This window comes from Amphibalanus amphitrite, unplaced genomic scaffold, assembly GCF_019059575.1.
Source record: "Amphibalanus amphitrite isolate SeventyFive unplaced genomic scaffold, NRLGWU_Aamphi_draft 000629F_arrow, whole genome shotgun sequence".
NCBI classification, from domain to species: domain Eukaryota; kingdom Metazoa; phylum Arthropoda; class Thecostraca; order Balanomorpha; family Balanidae; genus Amphibalanus; species Amphibalanus amphitrite.
In genome coordinates, this window is record NW_024882123.1 from 284,767 (window position 1) to 312,500 (window position 27,734).

The window sequence follows — 27,734 nt, forward strand, 5'->3', positions numbered from 1 at the left end:
CCCCCCCCCCCTCGGCCGGCGAGGGTTAATCCCTTTAACGTGCCGCAGTTAGATGCCACCACGGTCGTCCCGGGTCTAGCGTGTCCTCCTCTCGCCAGTTGTCAGCTGGCTAGGGAACGGGGTCAAACGACGTGGAGCTTCCCGTCCGCGAACTCGCTGTCACCGCTTATCCACTAGCACACAAGGGTGTGCACTGTGGTGATTCCGAAAATAGGCGTCTTTGAGGGCGGTAATTTGCACCGTTGGTAAAGCTTAATTACCCAGTGGTATGGACATTAGCCAGGCACTTTCTGCGAGCTTAGAGGGTAGCCCCAAGATGCCACTGTTTGAAGTTCTGAATTAAATTTTGCCATGTGCTTTTCCTCAGTTATTTAGCCAGTCTTTTGAATTATTTGAACTGGGATGTCTTAGAATCACAACCCTTGCTTCGTCTAAGGATGTTGAATTTTTATTGGCTCTATGCAGGGTGTCCCAAAATTAATGTCACACCCTCCCACAACCTTTACGTTGCCTGCTAGGGCGCAAATTTCAATATAATTTCGCCGGTACTGGCTCCTAAAATACATATGTTATATTATGGTGACGTGACCTTCGAATTTTGTGACCCTGACCTGTCAGGGGGTGAACAAGGGGCATTTCTGGGGCAGTACCCGGCGCGCACGTCGGGTACAGGTTGATGGTCCACTACTCTTTATCCACCGGGTTCCTATGGCTCAGCATTGGCAAATGGCAGCAGCCGCCTGGTACCGGTAGGCTGTGCCGCAGGACCCGAAAGTTATGCGGCACAGTCTACCCACGCCGTTTGACATCGGCTCGGGTCGCCGGGTGGAGCGCTTTGTAGACCAGCTGTTGCGTCAGACCAGCGCGGGGGGGAAGGGGCTCGTCTCAGTGGTTGGCGTAGGCTGGCGAGTGGTGTGGGGCGTGTTGGTGGACCATGGGGGCTGGTCGGGTGTGTGTGGTCACTTGCTGCATTGCACATTTTGCGTCGCTTAACAATTGCATTCTTGTTTTTGCTAAGCACAATGCACGGAAGACCCAGCGAATAAAATTTACTTTACTTACTTGTGCATTGTGTAATACGTGATTTGGCACGGTATCGAGGCAACCATATGTCTTGTGCCTATGCATGATATTTAGGCAATACGTTTATGAAAATGGTAGATTGATACTGGATGTCAATTCGTATGCTAAATGTCGGCACGCTACGCATTACATGAATGAATGAATCAATCAATCAAACAATAAATCGGCATGTATAAAACCGTATAAATGGCTCGCAACCACCAATAGCAATCAAACCATCCTAACTCGGAAAAGCAGCCGGAGCCCTGATGAGCCTCGAACCGGGATCCACGCTGTAAGTTTTGCCAATGATCCATCATCATTCCACCAAGCTAGAGTGACCGGCACCCGAACCCACAAAAACATTTAATAGACTTTGCCGCCGACCTCCCGGCCCCGCCGCCCGCCTGCCAGACTTTGCCCCGGCCGTAGCCACCATCCGGTATAGCTCAGCGTGGGAGTGCTCGACTGTCAAACTGACCGGCGCGGTGGTGAGGGTCCCGGTTTGAAAAGCTTCGCGTGCTGGATATTTATTTCACGGTGCGAGGCTTTGCGTTTAGTCCACTTTTTAGAAATATGATTTGGTGACTGACCTGTTTTCTTTCTTTGCTGCAATTCAGGAGAAGACCGTATGCACCCTTACCTGTCCTTCCGCACCCCACTTGGGATATGGGTGGTTGACCCTCCATGGGTTTTGTGAATATCTCTTAAACGAATTTTTGGAGGGGGGATACGATCGGTTCTATGCGATAAGTGACCACACACGCCCAGCCCCAGGTCCGCTCACTCCCTTCCCACACCACACTCCAGTCCGCCTCATCCACCGAGCCTAGCCAAATCGACAGGCCTGACCCGAACCCCCCCCCCCCCCCCCCAGCCGGTGTGACGCAGCGTCCGGTCAAATCGCTCTACCAGGCGACCCGAGCCGGTGTCATACAGTGTGGGTAGGCTGTGCCGTTTCACTCTCGGGTCATGCGGCACAGCCTACCGGTACCAGGCGGCTGCTGCCAATGCTGAGCCATAGGAACCCGGTGGATAAAGAGAAGTGGACCATTAACCTGTACCCGACTGTACCAGGCGTCCAGGATGGCAAAGCAGTAGAGCAAATCGACCCGCAGTCGGGCTGTCGGTATGGTTGCCGGCGACATGACCCACGGCCAGGTCACCGAGGCAATGGGCGTGAGTTGCCGCACGATATGGCGCTGGTTGTCACGCGACAGAGACGGATAGACGCCTGAGAACAAGCCGGGTCGCAGCAGGAAGAGTTCCGTCAGCCGGGTAGCGCAAATCGTCATCGCGCAGCGCGGTGCTAAAGTCGGGCCAATCCACAAGGAAACTGGCAAGGAGGCTGACTGCCAACGGTCACCCAGTCTCCAAGTCGACAATCCATCGGTACCTGAGATTGTCTCTGAAGCTGAAGCCCATCAAGCCACGTCTTCAGCCGAAAACGTCTGCTTAACAAGTCCAGGGCCATCTTTCAACAGGACGGCACCCCAGCTCATCGAGCTAGAACCACGCAGGAGTGGTGTTAGGTGTCGATACTCGATCGCACTTTCCGGCATTCTGGAAGAAAGACATATGGCCGGGGAATAGCCCCGACCTGTCGCCGATAGAAAACCTGAGAGCAATCGTCCGGGAAGAGGTGAACAAAACGCCGCCAGGAATATCCAAAAGCACGCTGACCAGAAACGTTCGATCTGCCTGGTCCAAGATCAGTTCGAAGAAGCCAGGGCGTCTGATGACGAATTTTCACTGGGTGGGCAAACGCCAAAAGTTTGCCCGTATAGCAAGATTATGCATGTTTCGCCGTATGTTAGTTGCTAGGGTGTTCCCAATGAACAGAGATATTAGCCGTTTTCGCAGCGGCCTTTTCTGGCGAATGCACCTAATGCTCACCTAACCTGCACCTAATCTCTTTGATAACAAATTTCTTCATATAACGAATTTATTGCAATCGATGATAATGTCTGATGATACAAAGCAGGTATATAAACAATTAGTGCAACCCTAGCTGATAGCTACTTAAAAATACACTGAACCTAATTTGACCAAATCATCACCAAATCTGCACCTATCCTAAACCACACCTATCCTAAACCAGATGGCCATCGTGAAAACCGCTATTGCCCAAGATTCCTTTACTACTCAGGTTGGTTTACTAGGGAAATAAAGGCGCCGTATTTACGTCATCAGAGGAAATCCTTCACGTTCAAATGAAGGGGTCATTTGAATTGCTGATTTTGGCTCGATATAGTCCTTTTTTCTTTTCTTTTTAGTTTCAGCCCCATTTATCGTAAGAAGGTGAACGTTACATTGGTACAACTTTTGATGACACATAGTCCTTTTTTCTCTCCAGCTCGCTCGAAAGATGATGAAATTTGCATGCGTGCCGATGGGTGAAGGGAGATTCTACCGCCGTGGTGACGGCACGGTAAAGGGATTCTGGAGCTCGTGAACGGGGGCTGCTATTACCCACAAATGATGAAGTTTTAATATAGTCTGGCAAACCTATGAAATAATGGATTTAAAGTGCTGCGGCCATTGATGCATGTGCATTTACATTGTGAAAACATATTTTCTTTCACAGCTTTTCACACACATTTCTCCAAGCCACAAGCCATACATTCCTAGTGCTCAAAACACGTGCAAAGTGATTCAGGCGCTTTAGCTCCGTTCTTTCTTAGGTTTGCCAGACTAAAGTATCGCGGCGGGTCACGGAATAACAGGAGTTCAATTCTGAGCCGTCACTGTATTGTCTTGAATGCTGAATACGAGACAGACCATCATGATGTTAAATCGCTGACCCGAGGTCATATAGCGGATCACTCCCGACTGTAGCTGTAACTGGTCGAGATTGGTCGAGACTGACCGAGAAAGTGCAACTGTGTGAGACTTCCTGACTGACGTCGGTCGGCAGGGCGCAGTCGTCGCAGTCATCGGCTAGCGCCGGGCCGAGGGGGGAGGAGTGTTAAGAGCGCCTCCTGATGTTTTTGCGGATATCTAAAACACGACGTGTGCATCGTTTCCGCACAAGTTGTGAAAATTTTAGACCTGGGTCATTCAAGGTCAGGTCACCCAGGTCACTTTGAGTGACCGCACCTAATAAAAAGTTTCAATGTTTGTCATAGCTAGACCGAGTGACTGATTGCTTTGAAACTTTCATCGATTTATAAGGCGAACATTTGGTACAAAATGTATATATCGAAAGTTCGATAACGGTAGCCTAAGGTCAGGTCAATTTTGCGACCTCTTGATTATAACTCAATGGGATAATTCCTCTGAATACTTGAGACGAGGTGTTAGTACCTGGGGTATTCCACGATAGATCGTACCAGGCCCGTCACCCTCATCTCTCATATTTTAATGAAAATCGGTCCTAGCGGTAATCATAGGCCCCAAAGACGCCTGGCAAAAATATCAGACTTCTCAGATCAAAACTTTTTGAGTTATATTGCATTACATTTATTTTGACTTCGGTTTGTAACGGTGAGTTTGATGGCCTATATCTCAAGAACGAGTTGAGCAACCATTAAACAGTAAACAATACTAAGCTTGCGATGAATCAAAAATTAATATCACTATTTAAAAATTCAAAAGAAAAATTTTCATTGTTGAGCAAAAACTTTAATCTTTTTTCATTTGCCTCTAATGACTTTTGGGACCAAAATTTTTCACATTTTTATTTTTTCAAAATAAACTTCATGTCATTGCAAATCGACATGCAAAAAATTAGAAAGGTGTTCTTTCTTAAGTTCCTCATTTTCCCGCAAACAAAATGGGTTTTGGAGGGGTTGATACGACCCCAGCACGCCGTTTCGCTTCTAAAAGAGCTAGAGCCTCGCAGAAAAAACGAGCGTGTGTGCCATTACAAGTCGCAGCGATTGGTACCCGATTTTAAGGTCTCAGGTTAACCGGTAGGGTCTGAGGTCAGGTCAAGTAACTGAAGTTACGGGTTCGGTTTTTAGTAAATAACTTCGCAAAAAAATGGCCGCAGAGCCGCGATTTTGGCACCACTGTGTTCGCCTAGCTCAGGTGCATCGAATGGTATACTTTTAGCTAGGGTGAGGTCAACTTAAGTAGTGGACCTCGGGTCAAGGTCAGGCAGAGCCCCTCAGGTCACGAAGCTGGGCAAAGGGTATCATATGGCATATCATTCGATTCGGAAGGTTTTCCCGAGTCCATTGGTGGCTTTCCCGACTCTCTAGCTCCATTTGATCGGGAGTTATTGACGAAAAACTCGTACGACCCTAGTGACGTCATAAATGACGTCACGCAAGGTTAACAATGCAAAAGTGAAGCATTGGACTTTTCAAGGAGTGCATGAAATCACGATACCATGTACGTGAGATAGTTTTAGATCATTCTCGGCGGCAAAATAACAGTTTTTTGTATTTTCCCATTGACTTATAACAGTGATGTCACGTGACTGACCTGACCTCGTGTAACCTTAAAAAATTCCCAGATATACAAGTTGTGAGACCTCTGGAGGATATGCGTCCGGAGTTCTATAGCCTTGATGCGTCCTGTAACTTTCATCTCGGACAGCTATGGTCATTGGCGTCCAAAACAATGTCAGAACCAAACAGCCTTTTTCACCCTCGCGCTTATAGAAAAGAGGGTTGGATGAACCCTCTTTTCACTTTTTTCAGATGACTCAGACTTCAATTGAAATTTCAGTAACCCGTGATGTCACTAGGCAGCTTTACCAGGCCATTTGTAAGCTCCCCTCCCGAAATCACTATTCGAAACCGTTATCGTGACGTAAAATAAATACATTTATAGAAAGAACACCTTCCTAGTTTTTTGCATACTTCTTAACAATGAGCAAAATATTGTGTTAAAGAAATAAAAATTAAAAAAAAATTGGTACCAAAGTCCAAAAACTACAAATGAAAGAAAACTAGATATGTCATACCTATATCAAAAAAGCGTATTTTTCGAAATTTCAAAAATACATATTAATCTCTGTTTCATTGCAAGTTCAATGTTCAAGGTAGGTACGTTTTTCGGCTACTAGTCGTTTATTGTTTTCGTTTCGAATTTTCGACCTTCGCATCGAGGTCGTTGTCAAGAAACATATAACAATGACAACGACATGCATCGTGAACACGTTTGAAAAATAGTACGGTCATCATATCTAAAAACGTGCAAGTAATCCCTCCAGCTATTGCTGACCTGAAAATCTGTACCCAAAATTAATGAGGAAAAAAACGAAGGAACATCAGATCAGAGCCGAAACCACAAACGACAGAAAACGGAGAGAACGAACAAACGACGGATCACAGAACGACACGAAACGACAGGAAACCTCGAGCAGTCCTACCATACTGCGAGGGACTAACTCACAACCTGAAGCGCCTCCTGGAAAAGAACAACATTGAATGTGCCATTTCTCTAGGAGCAAATTATCAACAGTCAAAGACAAACATCTACCGGAAGAGAAACCTTGCGTATACGAAATTCCCTGTCACTGCGGCAAAATCTACATCGGACAAACACGACGGAAGCTGCAAACAAGAATAAAAGAACATCAAAGAGACGTCAAAAACTGCAATCACAACGGAAGTGCCTTCGTAGATCACCTTTTTGAACCAGGAGAACACGCACCGCTTTGGAACAAAACGACAGTCCTCGAAAACGAAAACAATCTCACGAAACGACTCACGAAAGAAGCGCTACAAATACACGTCAAGGAAAATGACACCATCAACCGAGTAGACGGCACCGCATTCAGTCCTTTATGGGATCAGTGCTGGTAGGGCAACGAGATCCGACGATCAAGCAATCAAAGATTTTAACCCGGCAGTTGCTGGGGTATTTCGCCACCCACCGTTTGCTGGGGGGGGGGCGTTAAACGCCCCCAGCCGATAACTCGAGAACCAATAGGCGCAGCGAAACGCACGAGGCGGCAAACGAAAGAACGCGACGAGACGCTTCAGATGAGTACTTTAAAGTTGAATTTTGAGGTCACAGGTCGGGTCAAGGTCAGGTCAAACACCTGAAATCGGGCTTTCAGTAGCATGGACTTCAGGACTTCGCAATGGGCGCCTCTCGTCATAAACTCTGTCAAAACGGTGCACAATACAGTCAAGCATAGGTCAGGGTCAAGGTCAGGTCAACCGGGTAGGCACATATCCCCGAAAATCAAAACTGATATTTGCAGCCCGTGACAAATGTTTTATGGGTAATTTGGGGCGTAGAACACGATGGTGACATTCATTTTATCATATATGTACGTGTTTGGCTCAAAAAGTTCAATTTAACCCTCGCCCCGTTGGGGGGGCCGTTTTGCCCCCCCCCCCCTTGTGGTTTTTCCTGAATAGCAAGAAAACGGCGGCGCGCAGCGCCGCCAAATTTTCAGTACCTTTCCGGGCATCAATTTGACACCTTCACACCAAAGTTCAAGTCTTAGGTCACCTTAGGTCAGGAGTTATTGAGGTCAAACTGAGGTCATGTTCGAGCAAAAATGAGCAAAAAAACATGCAATCTTGAAACGCTCACCAAATCTACAGTTATCAAGCAATTTCAAATTTCTTTATATGGTCTGATAGACAAAAAGCAGCGCTACAAAACTGCTATCTCGGATTTTCAAAATTTTGGGTTTTTGACCCCAAAAAATTCAAAAAATTGAATTTTTAGAAAAACTAAAAAAATCCAAAATTTTTCCGAATTTCGAAAATACCGGAATATATATGATAGTCCCTGCGCTTTTCTATATACATACCAAATTTCAGATCGATATCTCGTTTTTTGGCCAAGTTATAGCGAAAAAAACTGTTCAAAAATGATGACGTCATATTTTTGAACTCAATGTTTAGCGATTCTAGACCTCGTACGGCAAAACAAAGACCACCATTGAACTCCCCGTGACGAGCTGCATCGATTCGATACCCATTTTATGCAAAAATATCAACTTTGAAATTTGACCTAATTTGACCTGACCTTGACCTGACCTTGACCTGACTTTGACCAAAACGTGACCTAAGCTGGCCCCAAAGGCTGCCTGACCCACATAATCGCATTTGTCATGTAAAATGGACCATAAAACATGTATCACACGACACTTTCATATTGTGACCCCCCAGTGACCTGACCTCTGTGACCTGACCTGGTATCAGTGACCTCAACCAGCAAAATATGTGTTTGAAGAACATTTCTCCATCGATGATTTTCAATGAAATGCATTTTACTCGATTTTACAACGCATTTCTTGAAATGCCTGTAAACGGTGAAAATTGGACCTTTGACCTGACCTGTGACGTCATCGGTTTGACCTAGGTCAATAAAATTGGGTCACAAGGTAGTTCCCTGATAGAGCTATCCAACACCGTTTGCCGCTTGTCGCTACGTTGCGTGGTTCTCGAGATCTTAGGGGGGGGCCAAAATGCCCCCCCCCCCCCCCAACGGGGCGCGTTGCTCGGCAGAGCCCAACGGGGCGCGGGTTAAGAAATGCATGTATCATGGTCGTAAAGTAGTCACGAGAAATTGCCAAGATTCAATTCAAGATTTTGGAAAATGCGGAACGATAATCAATAATCGAAGATAGCCATTTGATTGTTTATGGTATTGGCAGTCTAATGGCGTTTACTGCATGTCTGTATGTCTGTTCTGTGATTTTATATGATTTTTTTAACATATGCCGTTTTTGGTCGAAAACTCAGAAATCATGACGTCACTAAAACCTCGATATCTCAAAAATTTTCAGACCGATTTTTTTGAAACTTTGTCACAATAAACTTCAATCAATTCCCTACAGGTACCCAAAATTTGGCGTTTAACGCCCCCCCCCCCAGCAACTCGCGGGTTAATCGCAAGACGTCTATTGCGAGACCTGTGCAGAATCAAAGTCGGCTGGGATGAATGCATTCCAAAGCCATATCAGAAGCAGTGGGAACAATGGCTAAACGATATTCTGGTCTTGAACAAAATTTCCGTTCCTAGGTGTCTGAGGCCACGGTCTTTCAGGAACGCATTTTGCCAGCTCCATCATTTTTCTGACGGTAGTGAGCGCGCCTACGGAACTGTCTCTTATTTCAGAGTTGTCAACGAAGCAGGTGATATTCACTGTGGTTTTGTATTCGGGCGGTCACGATTGGTACCATTCAAAGGGACGACTATCCCAAGGATAGAGCTAGCCGCTGCAACTTTAGCTGTTAAAGTGAACGCTATGATTCAAAGCGCGTTCCGGACCAAAATTGAGTCATGGTTTTGGACCGATAGTACCACAGTTTTGCGTTATATTCGAAACGAGCAGACGCGTTTTCACACGTTTGTTGCAAACAGACTAGCAGTCATAAGGGAAGGTTCTTCACCGAACCAGTGGAAGTACGTTCAAAGTTCCCTGAATGAACTCGAACGTGCCTTGCTACCAGAAATGGCGAAACATCCTATCATCCTCCCCGCAAGTTCTCGATATGCCACCATGGTCATTCAGGATGTACATGAGCAATTGGGGCATCAAGGACTGTCCCACGTTCTTACCACAGTGAGACAAAGGTTTTGGATTATACATGGAAATAAAGCTGTGAGAAAGGTTTTGAGTAACTGTCTTCACTGTCGAAGAAGATTTCGTCAGCCAGAGAATCAGAAAATGCCCAATTTGCCTATCGATAGGGTTCAGGCGTTGCAGCCTCCATTTACAAGGACTGGTGTCGATTGTTTTGGACCATTCTTCGTCAAACGTGGAAGAGGACAAGAAAAAAGATATGGCATCATTTTTACTTGTTTAGCAATTCGCGCCGTCCATCTTGAGATGGCTGACAATCTCTCGACAGATTCGTTTATTTGTGCCTTAAAAAGATTCATTTCCCGTAGAGGCAATGTGCAGGTGATTCGGTCCGACCACGGCACAAATTTTGTCGGAGCAAATAACGAATTGAAAAGGGAATGGAGAAAGCTGCACTCTTCAGACGCAATCTATAACACACTAGGAAAACGAGGAATCGAGTGGATTTTCAACACTCCAGGGCCCAATCTTACCAATGCCGTGAATAGGCAAAATGCCGTGAATGGAGCCCATTCACGGCAACGGCATATTACCAATGCCGTGGATAGCTATTCACGCCATCTCATTCACGGCATGCGGTCGATGTTTATCCACGGCATTTTGGCAGTGCTTTAACATGGGCAGTGGCACAAGCTGCCGCGAGAGCGGCAGAACAAACGCAAATAATCAGCTGTTTGCGCTGTCGGTGGCCGTTCCATTCACGCCACCTTTTAGTGCCGTGAATGGCGGGTGTTGTGAAAGGGATAGGTCGCTGGGAGGATGTTACTATGCAATATTTGACACTATTATTACTTTTTAAGTAAAGAATTCTTCATATAATGCCCTTGACATCTTAGAGCGACGATTACACGCATAGTGATTATTTCAAAAACATGTATTTTCCAGGGATAAAATCACACTCAAATCCATAAAAATAAACATGTTTATTCATTATATGGTCTTATTTTTCAAATCCATACGAGATCGTGGAGGCGATTTTAGCACCTGGGCCCAATCTTACCAATGCCAAACCTATCTAAATGCTATAATATGGGTGTTTCAGTGTTCACCCCGTCCGGACGTCTCACAAACATAGGTACTTAATGATTTCTAAGTAAATATTTAAAACAATTAAATACCGTAAACTTGTTAAACAATTATATCAGCACTCACAATGCATATTTTACCACTTTCTGTCTGGCACAGACAGCTACGAAGCATGCTGTCTTCATGCGTCTCAATCTGACTTCTGAAATGGAAGCCTTTTTCTTGATATGGTTTTGAGATGTAGAAGAGTTTCTTCAATATTTTGAGGAATTCCTTTTGTTATCATGCTTGTCAAGGCTGCGGAGTCGATGGATTTTCGGCGACTCCGACTCCGACTCCGACTCCGGCTTTCAAAAACCAGCTCCGACTCCGACTCCGACTCCGGGCAGAATTGTCGACTCCGACCGACTCCAACTCCCGACTCCGACTCCGCAGACCTAGCAGGGCTGCGGAGTCGACAGATTTTCGGTGACTCCGACTCCGACTCCGGCTCGGGTTTCTAAAATCGACTCCGACTCCGACTCCGGTCACAACTGTCGACTCCGACCGACTCCGACTCCGACTCCGACTCCGACTCCGCAGCCCTGATGCTTGTAAAAAGCAGAAAAATAGGCTATAGCTTGAGCTGGCCCGGTGCATGAACCCAAAGTTTAAGCTTTACAAGCTGCATTTCAATTGCATTATTCCAATGACTTAAAAACAGCAGCGGAGCTATCACTAGGTCGTTACTTCAATAATTTTATCTAAAAATTGTTGCAATATCTTAACAGTAAGTAAATCGAAATGATGAGTATAAGCGACACGAAGTTGAAAACTAATCCACTCGATTTTCTCAGCGCAAGAATGTCCTCGCGGAAGTTTATTAGGCCAGTAATCCGCTTTTCAGGAGAATTCTTTAGGCAGGCTTTAGTTTTTCATAGTTTGCTATCACGTTTTCCACAAATAACTTATCCTTCACACATATATATGTCTCTAAAACAAATAAACGCCCGACAAAACTTTAAATAGAGAGCTATACCTGTTCACAAGCATTACGCACGATTTCCAACAGCGAAGGTGACAAGAATTGACCAATCACATTGCGTGTTTTCTGCTGGCGCTGAATTGTACCGTGGGCAAAATGCGGTGAATAGAAATGCCGTGGTACGGCATTGGTAAGATTGGGTAAATGGAGTGCCGTGGATCAGCCGCCGTGGTTGGCATCCACGGCCTCTGCATGCACGGCATTGGTAAGATTGGGCCCAGGTGCCTCACATCACGGAGGGGTGAAGGAGAGAATGATAAGGTCCACGAGAAGAGTCCTCGAATCCTTGCTCTCATCGCAGTTGCTTACGGGCGAGACGCTAAGAGCTTTCCTATGCGAAGCGGAAAATATTATCAACAGCCGTCCATTGACTCCTTTAACGATGGACCCCACGGATGCTGAACCACTCACTCCCAACCATTTACTATTGCTTGCACCAGGGGGAGATCTGCAAGCAGGAATTTGGCAAGAAACTGATAATATCAGCGTAAGAAGATGGAAATAGGCCAGGTATATGACAGAACTTTTCTGGAAGAGGTGGCGAACCGAATACCTGCCCCTGTTGCAGAGCCGTCCGAGAGCACGGACTCGAAGTAGAGGGAATCTGAAAGAGGGAGACATCGTACTCCTAGTTGACACAGCAGTACCAAGAGGGCAGTGGCCCATAGGAAGAGTGCAGACGGTAAACACCAGTCTAGACGGTCTGGTAAGATCGGTTACGATTCTCTGTCGCGGGACACAGTTGACGAGACCTATCCAAAAGTTGGTGAAACTACTATCAGAAGACGAAACATCGTAGGGCTGATCCGCAGACACATTGCCCATGATGACTAGTTACATTGTCAGAAATTGTCAGATAAGGCTCGACAATTTAGATATACGGTTGTACACATGGGCATGTTGTATCGCTGCAACGATACAAAGGGGAGGGTGTTATCGGCGAGGATCTTTGTCGATAACCGGCACATGCTTCCGAGCTCGCGATTTTGCTCTTCACTAAATTTATTTGGTTTTGGTGGATTAAATTTGTAGACCCTTAGAATGGATCGGTAAGGACTTAAGTTATTTAATTGGAAAATTGTATGCTGCGTTTTGGTTAAGTTTATTTACGTTATTTGTCTCTGCAAAACGTGCTACGACGTCAAAACACCTGTGACCGAAGTCCGAAACGAACGACAAAAACGACACGAAGAAGCGATTTGAGACAAAGCGACCCGCGTCTGTATGATATTCTTGGTGAGTAGTTGTTTGCGGTATTTTATGTTGTTATTTCTGTTACGTTAAGTGACCTGATGGCTTATGTGTATGTGTAAGCTTGTGTTTGCTCGGAAATTGCGTCTGCACTTAAGTTATTTGTTTGTCGTCTTTTGTGTTGTCATGATTTTGTTTGTCCGACAGAAACCGTTGAAATACATGTAGTACGTTCATCGTGTTAGTCAAGAGGACGTGGGGCCGCTAAAGCCTGGGTTTCATACACGAACTTTCTTTTTCCGCGACGCTCTAGCTCAGTTATGAACTTAAGCTCAGTTACCATCGACTACGAAACGGTTAAGGACGGTGGTAGTCGCTCCCGCGGCCCGATCGAATGTGCAGGGCCAGCGGGCCCACCCGGCGATGTCCGACGCAGCTACCCATACCGGATAGATTTCGCCGGCTGTCGATCGTTGTACTAAAGCGTAGCAGTGCCTGGTCGGCGCAAGCGTTTGCTCTCACCTGTGCCGTGGCGGCGCTCTCAGCGGAGTCCGGGACAGCCCCTCTGGCGCCTGTAACAGCACACACGAGCCAGCTCAGACGCGCCGGACCACGTATTGCCCAAGTGTATCAAACGAGTCGGGCGACCAGCAAGCGCCATCTTTGGTGTGACGTCACAACGATGTCATGTGCTATGGGGTACAGGCATATGTATATCGACTGAGACTAGCTTTAATCGTAACATTATGAAACACCGCCATGTCCATCGTCACCGTGGCCGAGTGGCTAGGATAATGGGTTGGTTACGCCTGGTGGCTAGGATAATGGGTTGGTTACGCCGAGTGGCTAGGATAATGGGTTGGTTACGCCGAGTGGCTAGGATAATGGGTTGGTTACGCCGAGTGGCTAGAATAATGGGTTGGTTACGCCGAGTGGCTAGGATAATGGGTTGGTTACGCCGAGTGGCTAGGATAATGGGTTGGTTACGCCGAGTGGCTAGGATAATGGGTTGGTTACGCCGAGTGGCTAGGATAATGGGTTGGTTACGCCGAGTGGCTAGGATAATGGGTTGGTTAGGCCGAGTGGCTATCGCTCGGAAGACCCCAACGGGGCGCGGGTTAAGATTTCTGACTTCTTACATTTGACGTAAATGTCTGTTGTCTCATCATCCTTTTACCTTTTATCATTTGACTTTTTGTGCGGAACCCGGGGGGACGGACCACCTCGGCTGTAAAGTTGCCGCTGCCCCCCCCCCCCCCCCCCGGTCCCCGGTCTATGGGCCAACTCTCTCACCGTGAATTGGTGTCGCTCCGGCGCAAAAGAGACGCCCTGCCGCCGGCCGTTCGGCTGCCGCTGCGTCGGCGGCCGCGCGCGGGCGGCCTCCTCCAGGCCGCCAGGAGCGGCTGTGGCCGCCGCGCCAGGCGCCCCCCTCGTCTGCCGGACACAGTCAGCGTTGAATGCGCTTGTCGGGAATGGAACAGTGTTTCAAATATTTAGTCCTGGAGTCCTGTTGGAGGTAAAACGGCAACGGATGGGTGTGCTCCATCCAGCAAGAGTCGCATCGACTTTTTGCGCGGCAACACATTGCCATTGTCCTCCTCGCAAACCACAAATGATGCGAGGTCAGCATGCTGAGGCTTGTCCGTAAAAGAAGCCCTCAAATTTAGCAAGACAGCACACCACCAACCAAGCACTACATGCAGGGTGGGGCAGCATAATCGGGAAAACTTTTTGGACTTTCGGCACGTGGGTGCGTGGCAGACGGCAGCATTTTGACCTCAGATCCCAGCAATGAAAGCCCGAACATAGTGCGCATGTTACAGAGCGTCCGCAAACTTCGCGATTTCGCGGAGTCACTGGTTGCTCCGCGGTCTCACTCGGGACTCCGCGAACTCACATCAACTCTCGTGAATCCGCGGAGTCACTGCCGTGGCTCCGCGGATTTACTAGTTTCCAATGCGTCCGTGGAGTTACCAGAGAGTCGCGGGAATCCTCGAACTTCCAAGTTAATACGCGGACTAGCGATTCTTTTTCAGTGAATCCGCGGAATACCGATTCTTTTTCAGAGAATCTCCGGAACACGTTGTCATTTTAATGCTGATATGATTGGTGAAACCACGAGATGCTTTTTCGCACGAGGCCGTTTCTCCTCCATTGCCGGGAGGTTTCCAAGTACCTTTTGACAAACTCGCAAGTGATATTGCAGTAGTCTTTCTTCAGAAAGGCTACTCACGCAGTGATCAGTCAGTGTGCGACTCATGCATCACTTGTGAGACTTTGAAGCTTGAACATTATTGTGCACAACATCATAGGGTAAGGTGTTTGTCCCTTTCCTATTTGCGACCTACCTCACCAAAGAAAAACTGGCAAGGAAAATCGGGGTAAAGTTTGTGAAGATGCTGAACCGGATTGGGCCCACCAGGGACCTCTGTGGGACACCATGGGATAGTGGAAGGGAATTAAAGGTAGTGTGCCAGCTTTCTCGGACCGTATGGAGTTAATGGCCCAGATAAGGAGAACCGGATTTTTAGAACTTATCCATACCTTCAAAACTCATGGAAACGTCTTAAATTCTTCAAATTTTGAGTACCCCAGTGCGAAATTCGCCCCGACGGGTTGTCGGTCGTACCCCAACCACATTTCACACCACTATGAACAATAAATGCACACACTGAAATCGCTATTACCGATATGCTCATCCAATCAAGTTTCGATAAACCCGTTCATCATCATCTCCTGCGGTTTCGAACACGCCTGTTAGGTGGCTTCTGATGCTCGTCGAGGTCGGAATTTCCAAATACGCGTGGTGCGTCGGGCCGCGCGCTCTGACTTCGGCCAAGAAAAATGCGTCAGCTGATCATTGTCATTTCTGCCACTTGCGTGTGGTGAAATGGGGTCATAACTTATAAGACGGCTTTTTCATATCAATTATTTTACATAAAATCATATTTCAAACCATAAATAATGTTCGACAGCCAAATAAAAGAAACAATACCAATACGGGCTTACAGTTTAAGGCTCGACATTGTGTTGTCTACGATTAGACAGCTGATAACTCATTCCCGTACGTCGTATGGTCGTAACACTATAATGACCTTTGCTTATTGTCACAAGTGCGCCGCATTCGCGATTGTTGCCCGACGCCTGTTTGCAGGTGAGCCCACTACAGTTGTTATACATATCTAAAAACCGATAAACTTTTAGGCGAAAAAGGCACTATTCCAGGCCCATTTTTGATTTTTTTTTTGCGATATTAGGTAAAAACAGAAGCTTCTTATCCTAGGAAAAATAAAATGGGAAATCTTTCAAAGGTGGCACACTACCTTTAAGGGGATTCGCCCCTCACCACCTGCCGCCTGCCACCAAGGTAACTAAATTAAATACATTAAGATCACGATCGCAACAACCGCTTACAGGGATGTGCGAACAATTGACGCGATTGTAATAACATGCATTTGAATAGGCTCTCGCATTCCATTTTCTGTCTTCGGAAAGAGCCCGTTTCAGCATTAAGGGGCTCTCTTAGACAGCACTGCTTGTGAATGGGGCTTAATTGTTATCTGGATAAACTAGCAACCGATTTTAATTGTCAAACCGCGTTCGTGATATCTGTCGAGTGCTTTCGCGAGGAACTTCGTAAGGCGTAATATAGACGTACAACATTTATTACCTAATGACTTTTCCTGGAATAAGAATTGTTTAAAGTACAGACTTCATTATTGAATTTTTCTTTCCTGTTCTAATAAACTATTCAAAATATATCACATTCTATTTTTAAGCACCTTTTGTAGGGAAAAAAACTAAAAATAAGTATTCTACGAAAAATACTACGACTTTTGTCAATATGTAAAGCTTTTCTTTCCAATTTTAAAAATACTGTATTAATCTTTGATTCATCGTTAGTTCAAAACTGTTTACCGTTTGTTGCTTGCTTAGCTCGTTTTTGAGTTATAGCTCATCAAACTCACCCTTACAATCTGAAGTTTAGAAAATATTATGCAATGTAACTCAAAAAGTTTTCATCTGAGAAGTCTGATATTTTGACAGGTGTTTTTGGAGCCTATGATTACCCCTTGTACCAATTTTCATTCAAATCTGAGAGATGAGGGTGACGGGCCTGGTACGATCTATCGTGGAATGCCCCAGCTGGTCTACAAAGCGCTCCACCCGGCGACCCGAGCCGATGTCAAACGGCGTGGGTAGACTGTGCCGCATAACTTTTGGGTCATGCGGCACAGCCTACCGGTACCAGGCGGCTGCTGCCAATGCTGAGCCATAGGAACCCGGTGGATAAAGAGTAGCGGACCATCAACCTGTACACGACTGTACAGTGTTGTCATCTATATTACACGAGGGGCGGCAAGGATACACATATTTTCATAATTTGCCTTGAGCTCGTGCAGTCACTCGGTTTCCCATAAACTGCTGAAAACGAAATGTCCCATGCACGAAGTGCCCCACTCTCCCCTATCGGCCACTCAGAAATTGTAACAGCAAAACGCGCGAGACTCCGCACCTTAGATTGGACTTATCGTCGCACTCAGTTTCCATCCAGTTTGGCAGCAAAACCCATAAGTTTATATTTGCCCCCAAAACAAACTTATGCATTTTGTTGGCACAGCAGGCGTATAGGCACTTTGTTTAGTGACAGACCCAATCGAAGGAGTGGAGTATGGCGCATCTATTTGCAATGAGTTCCGACCGACTGATAACATAGCCTTTGCAGGCCCATGTCAATCCACTTTTGATGACATCATAAGGGGGCCTCAAGACAATAATGGCGTTGTGCGCCACAATCGCTTCCAAGCTTCTTGCCAACATTGCCATTTTTGAAAATATAATTTTGAAATTAAGTTACAAATAATAAAAAATATGGTAATAAAGTTATTATTCATATCAATACGTTATCTAAAAACATACTGAAAAATGATTTACTTATAGTAAAAATATAAGTTCGATGCGTTTTTACGTTGCTTTTCTGCTACTGCAGAGGGTTTTAAAATCGCCTATATCTTCAAAACCGGCCATTTCTTAGCATATTGCTGCTCTTTTATGTCGCTAGAAAATTAGTTGGGCATTCGAGTGACATCAACGGTTGAGCAATATGTGAAAAGTACCATCAATAATCTTCAAATGAAGTTTGTCATTTTTACGTTGTTAGGGAATGGAGCACCCCTTGCGAGCATCAGGGATGACGTCACTCAGGATCTGTCTCTGATTGGTCGGCGGGGGAGTGACTGTACCTTCTATATATGGCCTTGAGCCTTTGAGTTATTATCGGTTTTGTCGAAAAAAAAGAATACCTACCAGTTCCCACGCAGTCTGCAGAGGTCTGTACTTTAGCGATACGTACTTCTGTCTGTAACCCGGAAGGGACAGACCCACATTGCCATGAAAGGAAGCGATTTTCATGGAAGCCAGGAAGATGACGTGAATCAAATGAAAATCACAGCCCTTACTTTCTCGATTTCCACTGAAAGTTCGCTATCTCAACTCTATCTTAAAGGGAATAGTTCACTTTCACGAAATTACTTTTTGCAATGGATTTACGATTTTTATGCTCAAAATGATCCGCAAAGAAAATAAAACCTTTTTATAAGGAAGATTATTTTCTATATTTTAATATAGGAAGCACTCTTCAGTTTAACCCTCGCCCGTAAACGGTGTTTTGCCACCTTCGCTAATGCAGGGGGAGGGTGGTGCGACCCCCCCCCCTTGGCGTTTGAAAACGGAGCGTCGTAGAGCTTAGCGGAAAAAACCAACGGATTGCTCTCAACGAGATCTCGCGATTGGTGGTAATTCTTTGGTCCTAGGTCAACATTTGACCTACTTATGACCGGTCAAAGGTCAAATTTTCGGAAAAAAATCTAACTTTTTCAGATTTCCGCGCCGATTGCGGCAAAACGGTAAGAGATCACTAACGTGGATCACTATCACTATCGTGATCCTTGATCAATTCTCTATCGTTTGGTGTGTATTTCGATGCCATACCTCTAAAAATGATGCGTTGGGAGCATCGGAAGTCTGCAAGGTCATTTGTGCATTGGGTCACGTCAGGCGTGTGACGTCACTGACCTGACCCTGACCCAAAACGAACTACAAGAAACAACCGACGATGCCTGAAATGGATAGAAAAATTCGAATTCAGGGCATCAAAATACCCCGAAAAGGCATACAAGTAAAAGAAGTCATTACAGGTCAACCGAGGTCACTAACCTTACCTTGACCTTTAGTAACCTTCAAAATGTCAACGGACATTGTGCCAATGTCAAATCAGCCAGTTGTGATTCTAAAATAATTCATTAGTGTGTCAGGTCAGTCGGCATTTATACTAATGTGAAGCAATCTCCAATTTAGCGTAAATCTGGCCGGAGGTTGTTCCCTTTATGACGTCATAATTCCGTGACCTGACATGAACTTGACAAAAAAATACCAAAAGTTGCGCAAAGGATGCCCCAGAGGGTACCTACTGAAGATTTGAGCAGGCTATCTGAAACGGTTCGGCGGGTAGCTAATAAAAACCTCAGGGGGGGGGGGTTGCACCACCCCTACATGGGCGAGGGTTAAAAAGAAGGAAATGACCCCTGTAAGGCACGCCTTCCTCAGCAAGGCATCTCTTTTCGGGACGAGAAATAGAATATCTTTGCCTAGGGTGATCGTTGGGCCGTAAAAGCTCCTGATTTGTGGTATTCTCAGCTCAAGCTACAGAACTGATATTACAGTTCAAAACCCCATGTTAACCCGCGCCCCAGTGGCGGTCTCAGCCAACTTCGCCCTAGTGGGGGGGGGGGCATATGTTACCACCCACCTCTAACTCAAAAACGAAGAGGGCTAAAAAGACGCGGTAAAAAGCAGTCCATAGCTCTTGATGCGTATGTTTGAAAGTATTTCAGTCATTTTTCCTCTTAGAGCAATATTGGGATCACCAGAGGTCATCAAAGGTCAAAATTTGCGCATTGTCATTATATTTTTTTCAGAAACCATGCCATTATCTCAGGAACTATGATAGCTAGAAAAACGCTTGGAAAAGCAATCGATAGCTTTTGAACTCCTCTTTTCATTAGATCATATCAAAAATGACCTCAGGTCAACGGTTTAGCCTCCAGAGGGCAAAAACTCCACAAATAACTTTTTACGAAAAGTGTTTTTTCGACAATAACCTTTGACTGAAAAAAGCCACGACATTTCTATTGCCAGAATCGTGTTCCTCTCATCGAGACGCGTCGAATAAACTATAATTTGACCTTGAAAAGTCAACTTGAAAATTTGACCTCAGGTCAAGGTCATGACCTGACCGGAAAAGGTCATGTTGCATATCAGTAGATGCGTCTCGGTAAGACAAACACAATGAGGCCATCCCCAGCGTTCTATCTCTTTCCAATCGAGAGTTATTGGCAAAAATCTGTTTGTAGCCTCAAATGACCTCGGATGACCTTTCTAGAGGCTAGCAGCAAAAGACACCTTGGTCATCACGGGTGGTCCAAATCATTGTGATTCTGAAATATTTGGACTGCTCCTATGCGTACACACGGATCTAGAGGCATTTTCAATTTTCTCCATTGACTTATAATGGAAAGGTCACGCCACTGACCTGACCTTAGGTCACGGATATAAAAATCCGAGATATAAAAATTGTAGGCGCCCAATGCCCATAACATTATGCAATCCACCAAGTTTAAAACCTCTCTGGCAAACACTGCAGGCTGGGCATGATTGCAAACTTTTTTAGGCTTAGTCGCGCCGCGGTTCTTTATTCACACGCAAAAAAAAAACGCGACAGGGTGGTAGCATATGTGTTGGGATATTGTGACCGCGGACCGGCCGTGTGGGGCCGTGGAACAGGATGGGTCGGCGGCCCGGCCGTCCGGCCGGCGAGCCGCCTGACCGCCGCGCGGTCACCGCGCATGCGCTCTGTGCCGTGGTTATATAAGGGCGCGACCGTGACCGGACTGGGTCAGTCGGCGGGTCGCCGTGTCCGTGCTTGGTCTTCGGTCGCTGGAAGCACAATACACCGTGTCGTGGTATATGCAGCTTTACTTGGCCCTAACATATTTTGGCGCGGTCGGTAGGACCAATAACGTAAATGGGCTGCATATGAGTTTTTAACCCTATTCCTGGCGGGGGGGGCCTCAGGAGCCCCCCCCCCCTGAGGTTTTTTGGTTATTTCTCCCAAACGCGTTGAGCTAGGAAGCTCAAATTTTCTGACTTTTCCTAAAAGGCTTCTACGCAACATGTCTGAAAATTTTGAGTTGATCTGACCTCAGGTCAGGTCACCAGAGGCGGTTTCGTGACCCTACCTCAGAAAAGTTTGCAATCACGCCAGAGCTAGAGTTTTTGACCGATCAATTTCTTCTCTTCAGGCTTTATGTAGTTAGGGTACCAGTATGTGCAATTTGTATATCTCGGAATTTTGATATCGGTGACCTAAGGTCAGGTCAGTTTCGCGACCTCCCCATTATAAGTCAATGGGGGAAAAATCAACTCCCTGTTTTTACCACTAAAACGGGTCGGAATGGCCCCATATACCATACATGACTTCATATACGATCAACCTTCACTACCTTGAGGTCTGTTTTGCTGTTGGGCAGCTGTGAGGTCATGTGACGTCATCAAAGGTCACCCAAGGTTTTTTGTCAATAACTCCGTACAGGAACAAGATATAGCCGCGCGGATGGTCTCATTGTGTTCAGCTCGTCAAGACGCATCGAATGATATACATGATGACCTCGAGGTCACGTGACCTGAGGTAAACCTTTGACCTTGACCTTTCGAGGTCAACATATATATCATTCGATGCGGATTGACGAGAGGATCACGATGATGCCCTTAGTTTGTTCCTATCTTGACTAATTCGAAAGTTATTCGAGAAAAACTCTCTCCATATCTAGCGCCGCCATTTTGACTTTTTCGACACCTGTGACGTCATCTTTGACCTGACCTGAAAATGACCTTAGTAAAAATTGTAGATCTTGACCGTGCGTATCCGATGCCGTTTACCGTTTGTCGCTATCTTGCTTCGTTCTCGAGATCTCAGGGGGGGGCCGAATCGCCCCCCCCCCCCCGCCAGTTTCTTGTCCCGGCGGAGCCCGCCAGGAATAGGGTTAAGAAAGAAGATTGCTGTAAGAGTTCTGTGACGGCCTACGCAAGCTCACGGTGGAAAAGGTGGACGGAGCCGGTGAGTAGAGACTTTGGGTGATGAGAGGTTCTCTCCAGTAGAGTTCAGTATAACAAACTATGGATTTATCTACCATTTTCCTTTCAAGAGCCTCGAAATTTAGTGGAGAGTCGGGGGAAGTGTGGCAGAAATGGTTCCGCCGATTCGAAGCTCAGTCGGCGAGCATGAAAGCCGGGGACCGGCTGGCGGCTATGGTGGGTCTTTTGGACGGAGTCGCACTGGACACATTCGCGTCACTCACCGAAGAGTCACGGAAGGACTACGGCAGGGTGGTTGAAGCACTGAAAAGTCGGTTCGGTCGGCAAATAAGCACGTTGCAGGCTCATGGCGAACTCAACCGAGTTTGCCAGTCACCTTCGGAGTCTGTTGAAGACTTCTCAGCCAGGATCAGAGAGCTGAGTGGGCTAGCCCAGCCGGCTCTGCCCAGCGAACACAGCGCTATGGAGGGATTCCAGTGCGGCCGATTCATCTGTGGCCTCCGTGACACGCAATTGCAAGAGAGGTTAATCAGCCAAAAAATATCCACACTGACTGACGCGGTACGCGTTAGTAAAGAATTCGAGGAGACGAGGAAGACGATCAAGGCAGTGCGAAATCATGAGATCGACGTCATCGGGGCGGTCCGCCCGGTCGGGGGTGAAGCAACCGCGGGTCAAGCAGAAAAGACTGTGACGGACATCAACCGGCTCACAGCCATCGAAGATCATATTCGCGGGCTACACGAGTCGATATCGGCCATCACAATGGCGCCGAAGACGACAACTGATGCGAGTAAGTCTCGCCGACTTCCCCGGTGCTACCGCTGCGAGCAGCCGGGTCATTTTCAGCGAGACTGCCCCGAGCGTAGCCGTGGTTCACCTAGCGTCAGATGCTTCGGCTGTGGAGAATTGGGTCACCTCAAGCGACACTGCCCCATTTCATTGCCGTCGACAAGGGATGGGCGCGCGCTGCCGCTCTGCTTATGTTGCGGGCAGCAGGGCCACTGGATGGCGGGGTGCCAATACTTCCAGGGTGGCAGCACTGGCGGAGGCCACTCCGAGATAAGAGCTGCTGATCCCCGGCGGGGCGCCGGTGCGCATCAGGAAAACTGAACCGGACTGGAGCCGTGGGACAGGTCCCAATCCTCTCTAAAGCGTCCCCACTCACGGCGTCGGCCGTTCGGGTCGTCATTCACGGTGCTCCGACATGGGCGCTGGTGGACACTGGTGCCGACTTCACCATGATGCGAAGAGGATTTTATGAGGGAAACCCAGCACTGAGAACAATCCGGCTCAGCCCGAGCGCGCGCAATGCTATCGGAGCGGGAGGTACAGGTCTCGCGGGTTTTAGCGGTAGGTTTTGCACCTAGAAAATTTAGTGTACTTCAGGCTATAGCTTCGTCGTCTAAAGCTTTTCAGCGTTGAAGATGCGATCGATTTGTTGGGTAACAAGCCGGCCATGATCGTGTAAAATGGCTTCATCGTAGATCGATTAGTGTCTGAGATATAACCGGAAATGTAAAAGTGCAAAACCTACCGCTTAATATCGCGAGACCTGTACCTCCCTCCAGATAGTTGGAGAGTTGGAAAACCTCTCATTATGCATTGATGGAGTCAGCTTCCGATGCCCGGTAGTGACCGTGGCAGACGACCTCGTGTACGACGTGATACTAGGTCGCGACTTCACGTGCATGCATCGCACGGTCATTGAAGACGACACTGGCTCATTCAAGATTGGAACCATGAGCGTTCCCCTGCCGAGCCGGGAGCAGGTTCGACCAAGACGTGCGCGAGTGCGATTACTGTCGAACGTCGTCATTCCAGCACGGTCAGAGTGCGTGGTAGCTGGTAAGCTGGAGAGAGTGGACGGCGTGCAGAGTGATGAAATGGGTGCAGCCGGGATATTCGAGCCATCAACCGTAGCGGAGCGGGAGAGACTCCTGACTCCAAGGGCTCTGGTCGTTGCAGACGACGACGGGTGCGTCTCGATCATTTTGACAAATGTTGGGTCTGAAGAAGTCCGTGTTCTCAGTGGCAGCGACCTAGGGACATTTTATGATGCCACAAACGAGAAGGACTGCGAGTACAAGTTGTGCCTGGCTGCACACGGAGGCGTTGGGGACAGTGATGATGACGACGTTGATGATGTGAGCTGCAGAACAGAAAGGCGTCAGAATACGACGGCGACAGAAGTACTTGATGTGGACGGATCTGACTTCTCAGCGGAAGGAAAGGAGAAGCTCAGAACCATTCTCAGCGAATATGCAGACATCTTCAGTCAGTATGCGGGTGATATCGGCAAGACAGATTTGCTCGAACACCACATCGACACAGGGGAGGAGGCTCCCGTGAAGCAGAGACCACGGCTGGTACCAGTTAAACTCCGCGAGCAAGTCGAGATGCAGAAGACGCAGATGATGAAAGTTGGAATAATTGAAGAGAGTACAAGTCCGTGGTGCTCCCCAGTCGTCCTGGCCAGAAAGAAAGATGGAAGTTTCCACTTCTGCGTCGATCTCCGCGCACAGCTGAACTCGCGGATGTGCGCATCCTCTGCCGAGGGTCGACGAGGTGTTGGATACCCTAGCGGGGGCAACGTGGTACACGACGCTCGACATGGCGACCGGTTACTGGCAGGTCCCGCTGGCCACAGAGGACCGAGAAAAGACGGCGTTCTCCACGGGCAAAGGACTCAATCAGTTCAGGGTGATGGCCATGGGTCTCAAAAATGCTGGAGCCACATTCCAGCAACTCATGGAACTGGTGCTTGAAGGTCTGGACTCGAAACGCTGTTTAGTCTACCTTGATGACATCATCATATCAAGCAGATCCGAGGACGAGCACATCGCAACGCTCTGTGATGTCTTCAAGCGAGTGAGGTCGGCGAAGCTGAAGCTCAAACCAGAAAAGTGCCGCCTCGCAAAGCGCGAAGTTACGTTCCTCAGTCACCGGGTCGCAAAGGAGGGACTCCTACCGGACCCACATAACATCCAGAAGATACTCGACTGGGCTCCACCGAAGACGGAAGACGGCATGAAGAGCTTCCTCGGATTGTGCGGATATTACAGCCGTTTTGTCCCACAATACATGGATCTCACGAAGCCGCTGAGGGAAGCCAAGGTGGTGGGTGACCACCTGACGTGGACGCCGGAAGCTGAAGCAGCTTTTGAGAGTCTGAAGCAGGCGCTGACTGCACCTCCAGTGTTAGCCCTCCCTACGTTCCGTGGTACATTCGTCTTGTACACGGATGCATCCGACTCTGCATTCGGTTCAGTGCTCGCGGAGCGGGTGGGTGACACGGAGAGAGTCATCGCCTACGACAGTAAGGTGCTGACAAAGCAACAGCGCAGATGGCCAACATATGATAAAGAACTCTGGGCCATCGTGCACGCCATCCGGCGATTCAACCAGTACACAGTTGGAGCAGAATTCGAAGCCGTGACCGATCACAAACCACTCACGGGTGTACCGGAGTCCATCAATGTGGAACGGGACGGGACGGGAAGACGTGGCCGGTGGGCCATCGAGCTGAGCTCTTACCAGTTCCGGGTGGTTGTCCGGCCGGGCCGTGATCACGGCAATGCCGATGCGATGTCCCGGCAGCGACCAGTCAACGGCAATATCTGGACGGGCAAGCGCAGTAAGTCTTATCCCGCCGAAGCCGGTGAAGCACCCGTGCATACCGCAGCTACAAGAGCCCAAGAACCTGCTTCTGGTGGAGAGGAGGAATGTGTGGGGAAGACTCGAGGCGCAGCAGAACTTGACCACGTCTGCGCACTGCCTACTGCGCCACCTAGTGCGAAGGGTGACCAGGCGGGACGCCTAATCACTGAAGCACCAGGACAATCGGAGTTGCAGACGGCGCAACAAGAGGACGAGGTCCTCAGTGTCATGCGGAACGCCTGCGTGGGCAGTCGGGAACCACCGCCCGATCACCCTCTCGCCGAGTGGGAGCTACTGCGTGGGAGCTGGACGCAGCTCGAAGTGCGGGAGGGCGTTCTCGGCATGAGGACGAAGTGGGGCTTCCGGGCCCTGGTCCCCGATTCGATGCGATCACGAATCATGACGCTCGCCCATGACCATCCGACGTCCGCACACTTGGGACGGAGTCGAACAACGGAAAGAGTGCGACAGCGCTTCCTCTGGCTCGGCATGTTCGCGGACATCCGTCGGTACTGCAGCACGTGTGACCTTTGCCAACGGCGCCATCGCCCTGCACCGAAGAAACGGGCTCCTCTGGTGACGGAGGTCACGAGTCAACCATTCCGCAGAATTGCGATTGACATCACTGAGATGCCGGTGTCGAAGAATGGCAACCGATATGCAGTAGTCATCATGTACTATTTTTCTAAATGCGTCCGAGTGTACCCAGTCAGACGGCAGGATGCCGGAACCGTAACCACGGTGCTGTTGGATTGGGTTTACGACATGGGGGTGCCAGACAGGATTCACTCGGACCAAGGAGGCCAATTTGAGTCTGCATTGTTCCAGTGCATGTGCAAGCGACTGGGCACCCAGAAAACGCGTACAACGCCCTATCACCCCGAGAGTGATGGTATGGTAGAGCGTTTTATGAGAACACTCAAGGACATGGTCGCCAAATACGTTGACCCTCAAGGAACGAACTGGGACGCTGACATCAAGGCGTACTGCATGGCTTACAACACCTCTGTGCACAGCGTCACCGGATATTCCCCGTTCTTTCTGCTGCACGGATTCCACCCGAAAACGCCACTCGATGCGGTCATCAACCCTCCGGATCGGGCGGTAAATATCCGGTGCTACCTTGAAGAGCGTCTAAAGGCCATTTCAGAGGCTTATCAGACGACTATCAGGAAAACCCGGGCCAGTGCTACGGAGGCTGCGACCCGATTCAACCAGCGCGCAAGCGGAAAAGGGTTCGAGGCTGGTGACCGGGTATGGATTCGGGATAACAGGGTCTCGGTCGGCGGGAAGCCGAAGCTGGGACTGTACTACAAAGGCCCGGGCACCATCATCGGCCGCCTCGGAGGAGAGAGAGGAGTAACGTACCTCGTCCGTGACGACAAGGGCAAGGAAAAGGCTCTGCACTTCAACCAGCTAAAGCCAGCTGTGGAACGGGAGTCCCACAAACAGGAAACGTCTGGAAGCACCAGGAGGGACGACGCATCGGACACAGCCACAGAAACGGGTCCCAGGAAGCAGACGGGGTCCGAGGAGACTGGACCGGATCCACTGGCGTTGTACTACCTCTGCCGGCGGGCCCGAGATCAGGTGGGGAATGGGGGTACATCTGTGCGGGGCGCGTATGTGACCAGGTCTGGCAGAGTGTCGCTCCCCCCAGATCGTTTTCAATCTTAGGCCTCGGATGCTCTTGATGTGCATCACCAGTGTCTGAATCAGTTTGTATTTCCGGTCGCGTTCCGGTCGCGTAGTGTGTCGCGTTTCTTTGTTACTTGACCAAGTGGAAACGTTTCTTTTATGGGGGGAGGAATGTTGGGATATTGTGACCGCGGACCGGCCGCGTGGGGCCGTGGAACAGGATGGGTCGGCGGCCCGGCCGTCCGGCCGGCGAGCCGCCTGACCGCCGCGCGGTCACCGCGCATGCGCTCTGTGCCGTTGTTATATAAGGGCGCGACCGTGACCGGACTGGGTCAGTCGGCGGGTCGCCGTGTCCGTGCTTGGTCTTCGGTCGCTGGAAGCACAATACACCGTGTCGTGGTATATGCAGCTTTACTTGGCCCTAACATATGCCCCCCCCCCCCCACTGGGGCGAAGGTTAAAAGTGAACTATTT

The 27,734-nt window shown here is 48.4% G+C and overlaps 1 protein-coding gene across 1 annotated transcript in view; it reads right to left on the reverse strand.

Moving 5' to 3' along the window:
• The window catches only part of LOC122363598 (disks large-associated protein 5-like), a 152,376-nt gene that overhangs the window by 84,446 nt on the left and 40,196 nt on the right, over positions 1–27,734 (reverse strand). The window contains exons 5-6 of the mRNA XM_043333067.1: positions 14,103–14,243; positions 13,332–13,381 (exon numbers count right to left, since the gene is read on the reverse strand). Coding sequence (XP_043189002.1) covers positions 13,332–13,381; positions 14,103–14,243 — 191 coding nt within the window. The remainder of the gene's footprint in view (positions 1–13,331; positions 13,382–14,102; positions 14,244–27,734) is intronic.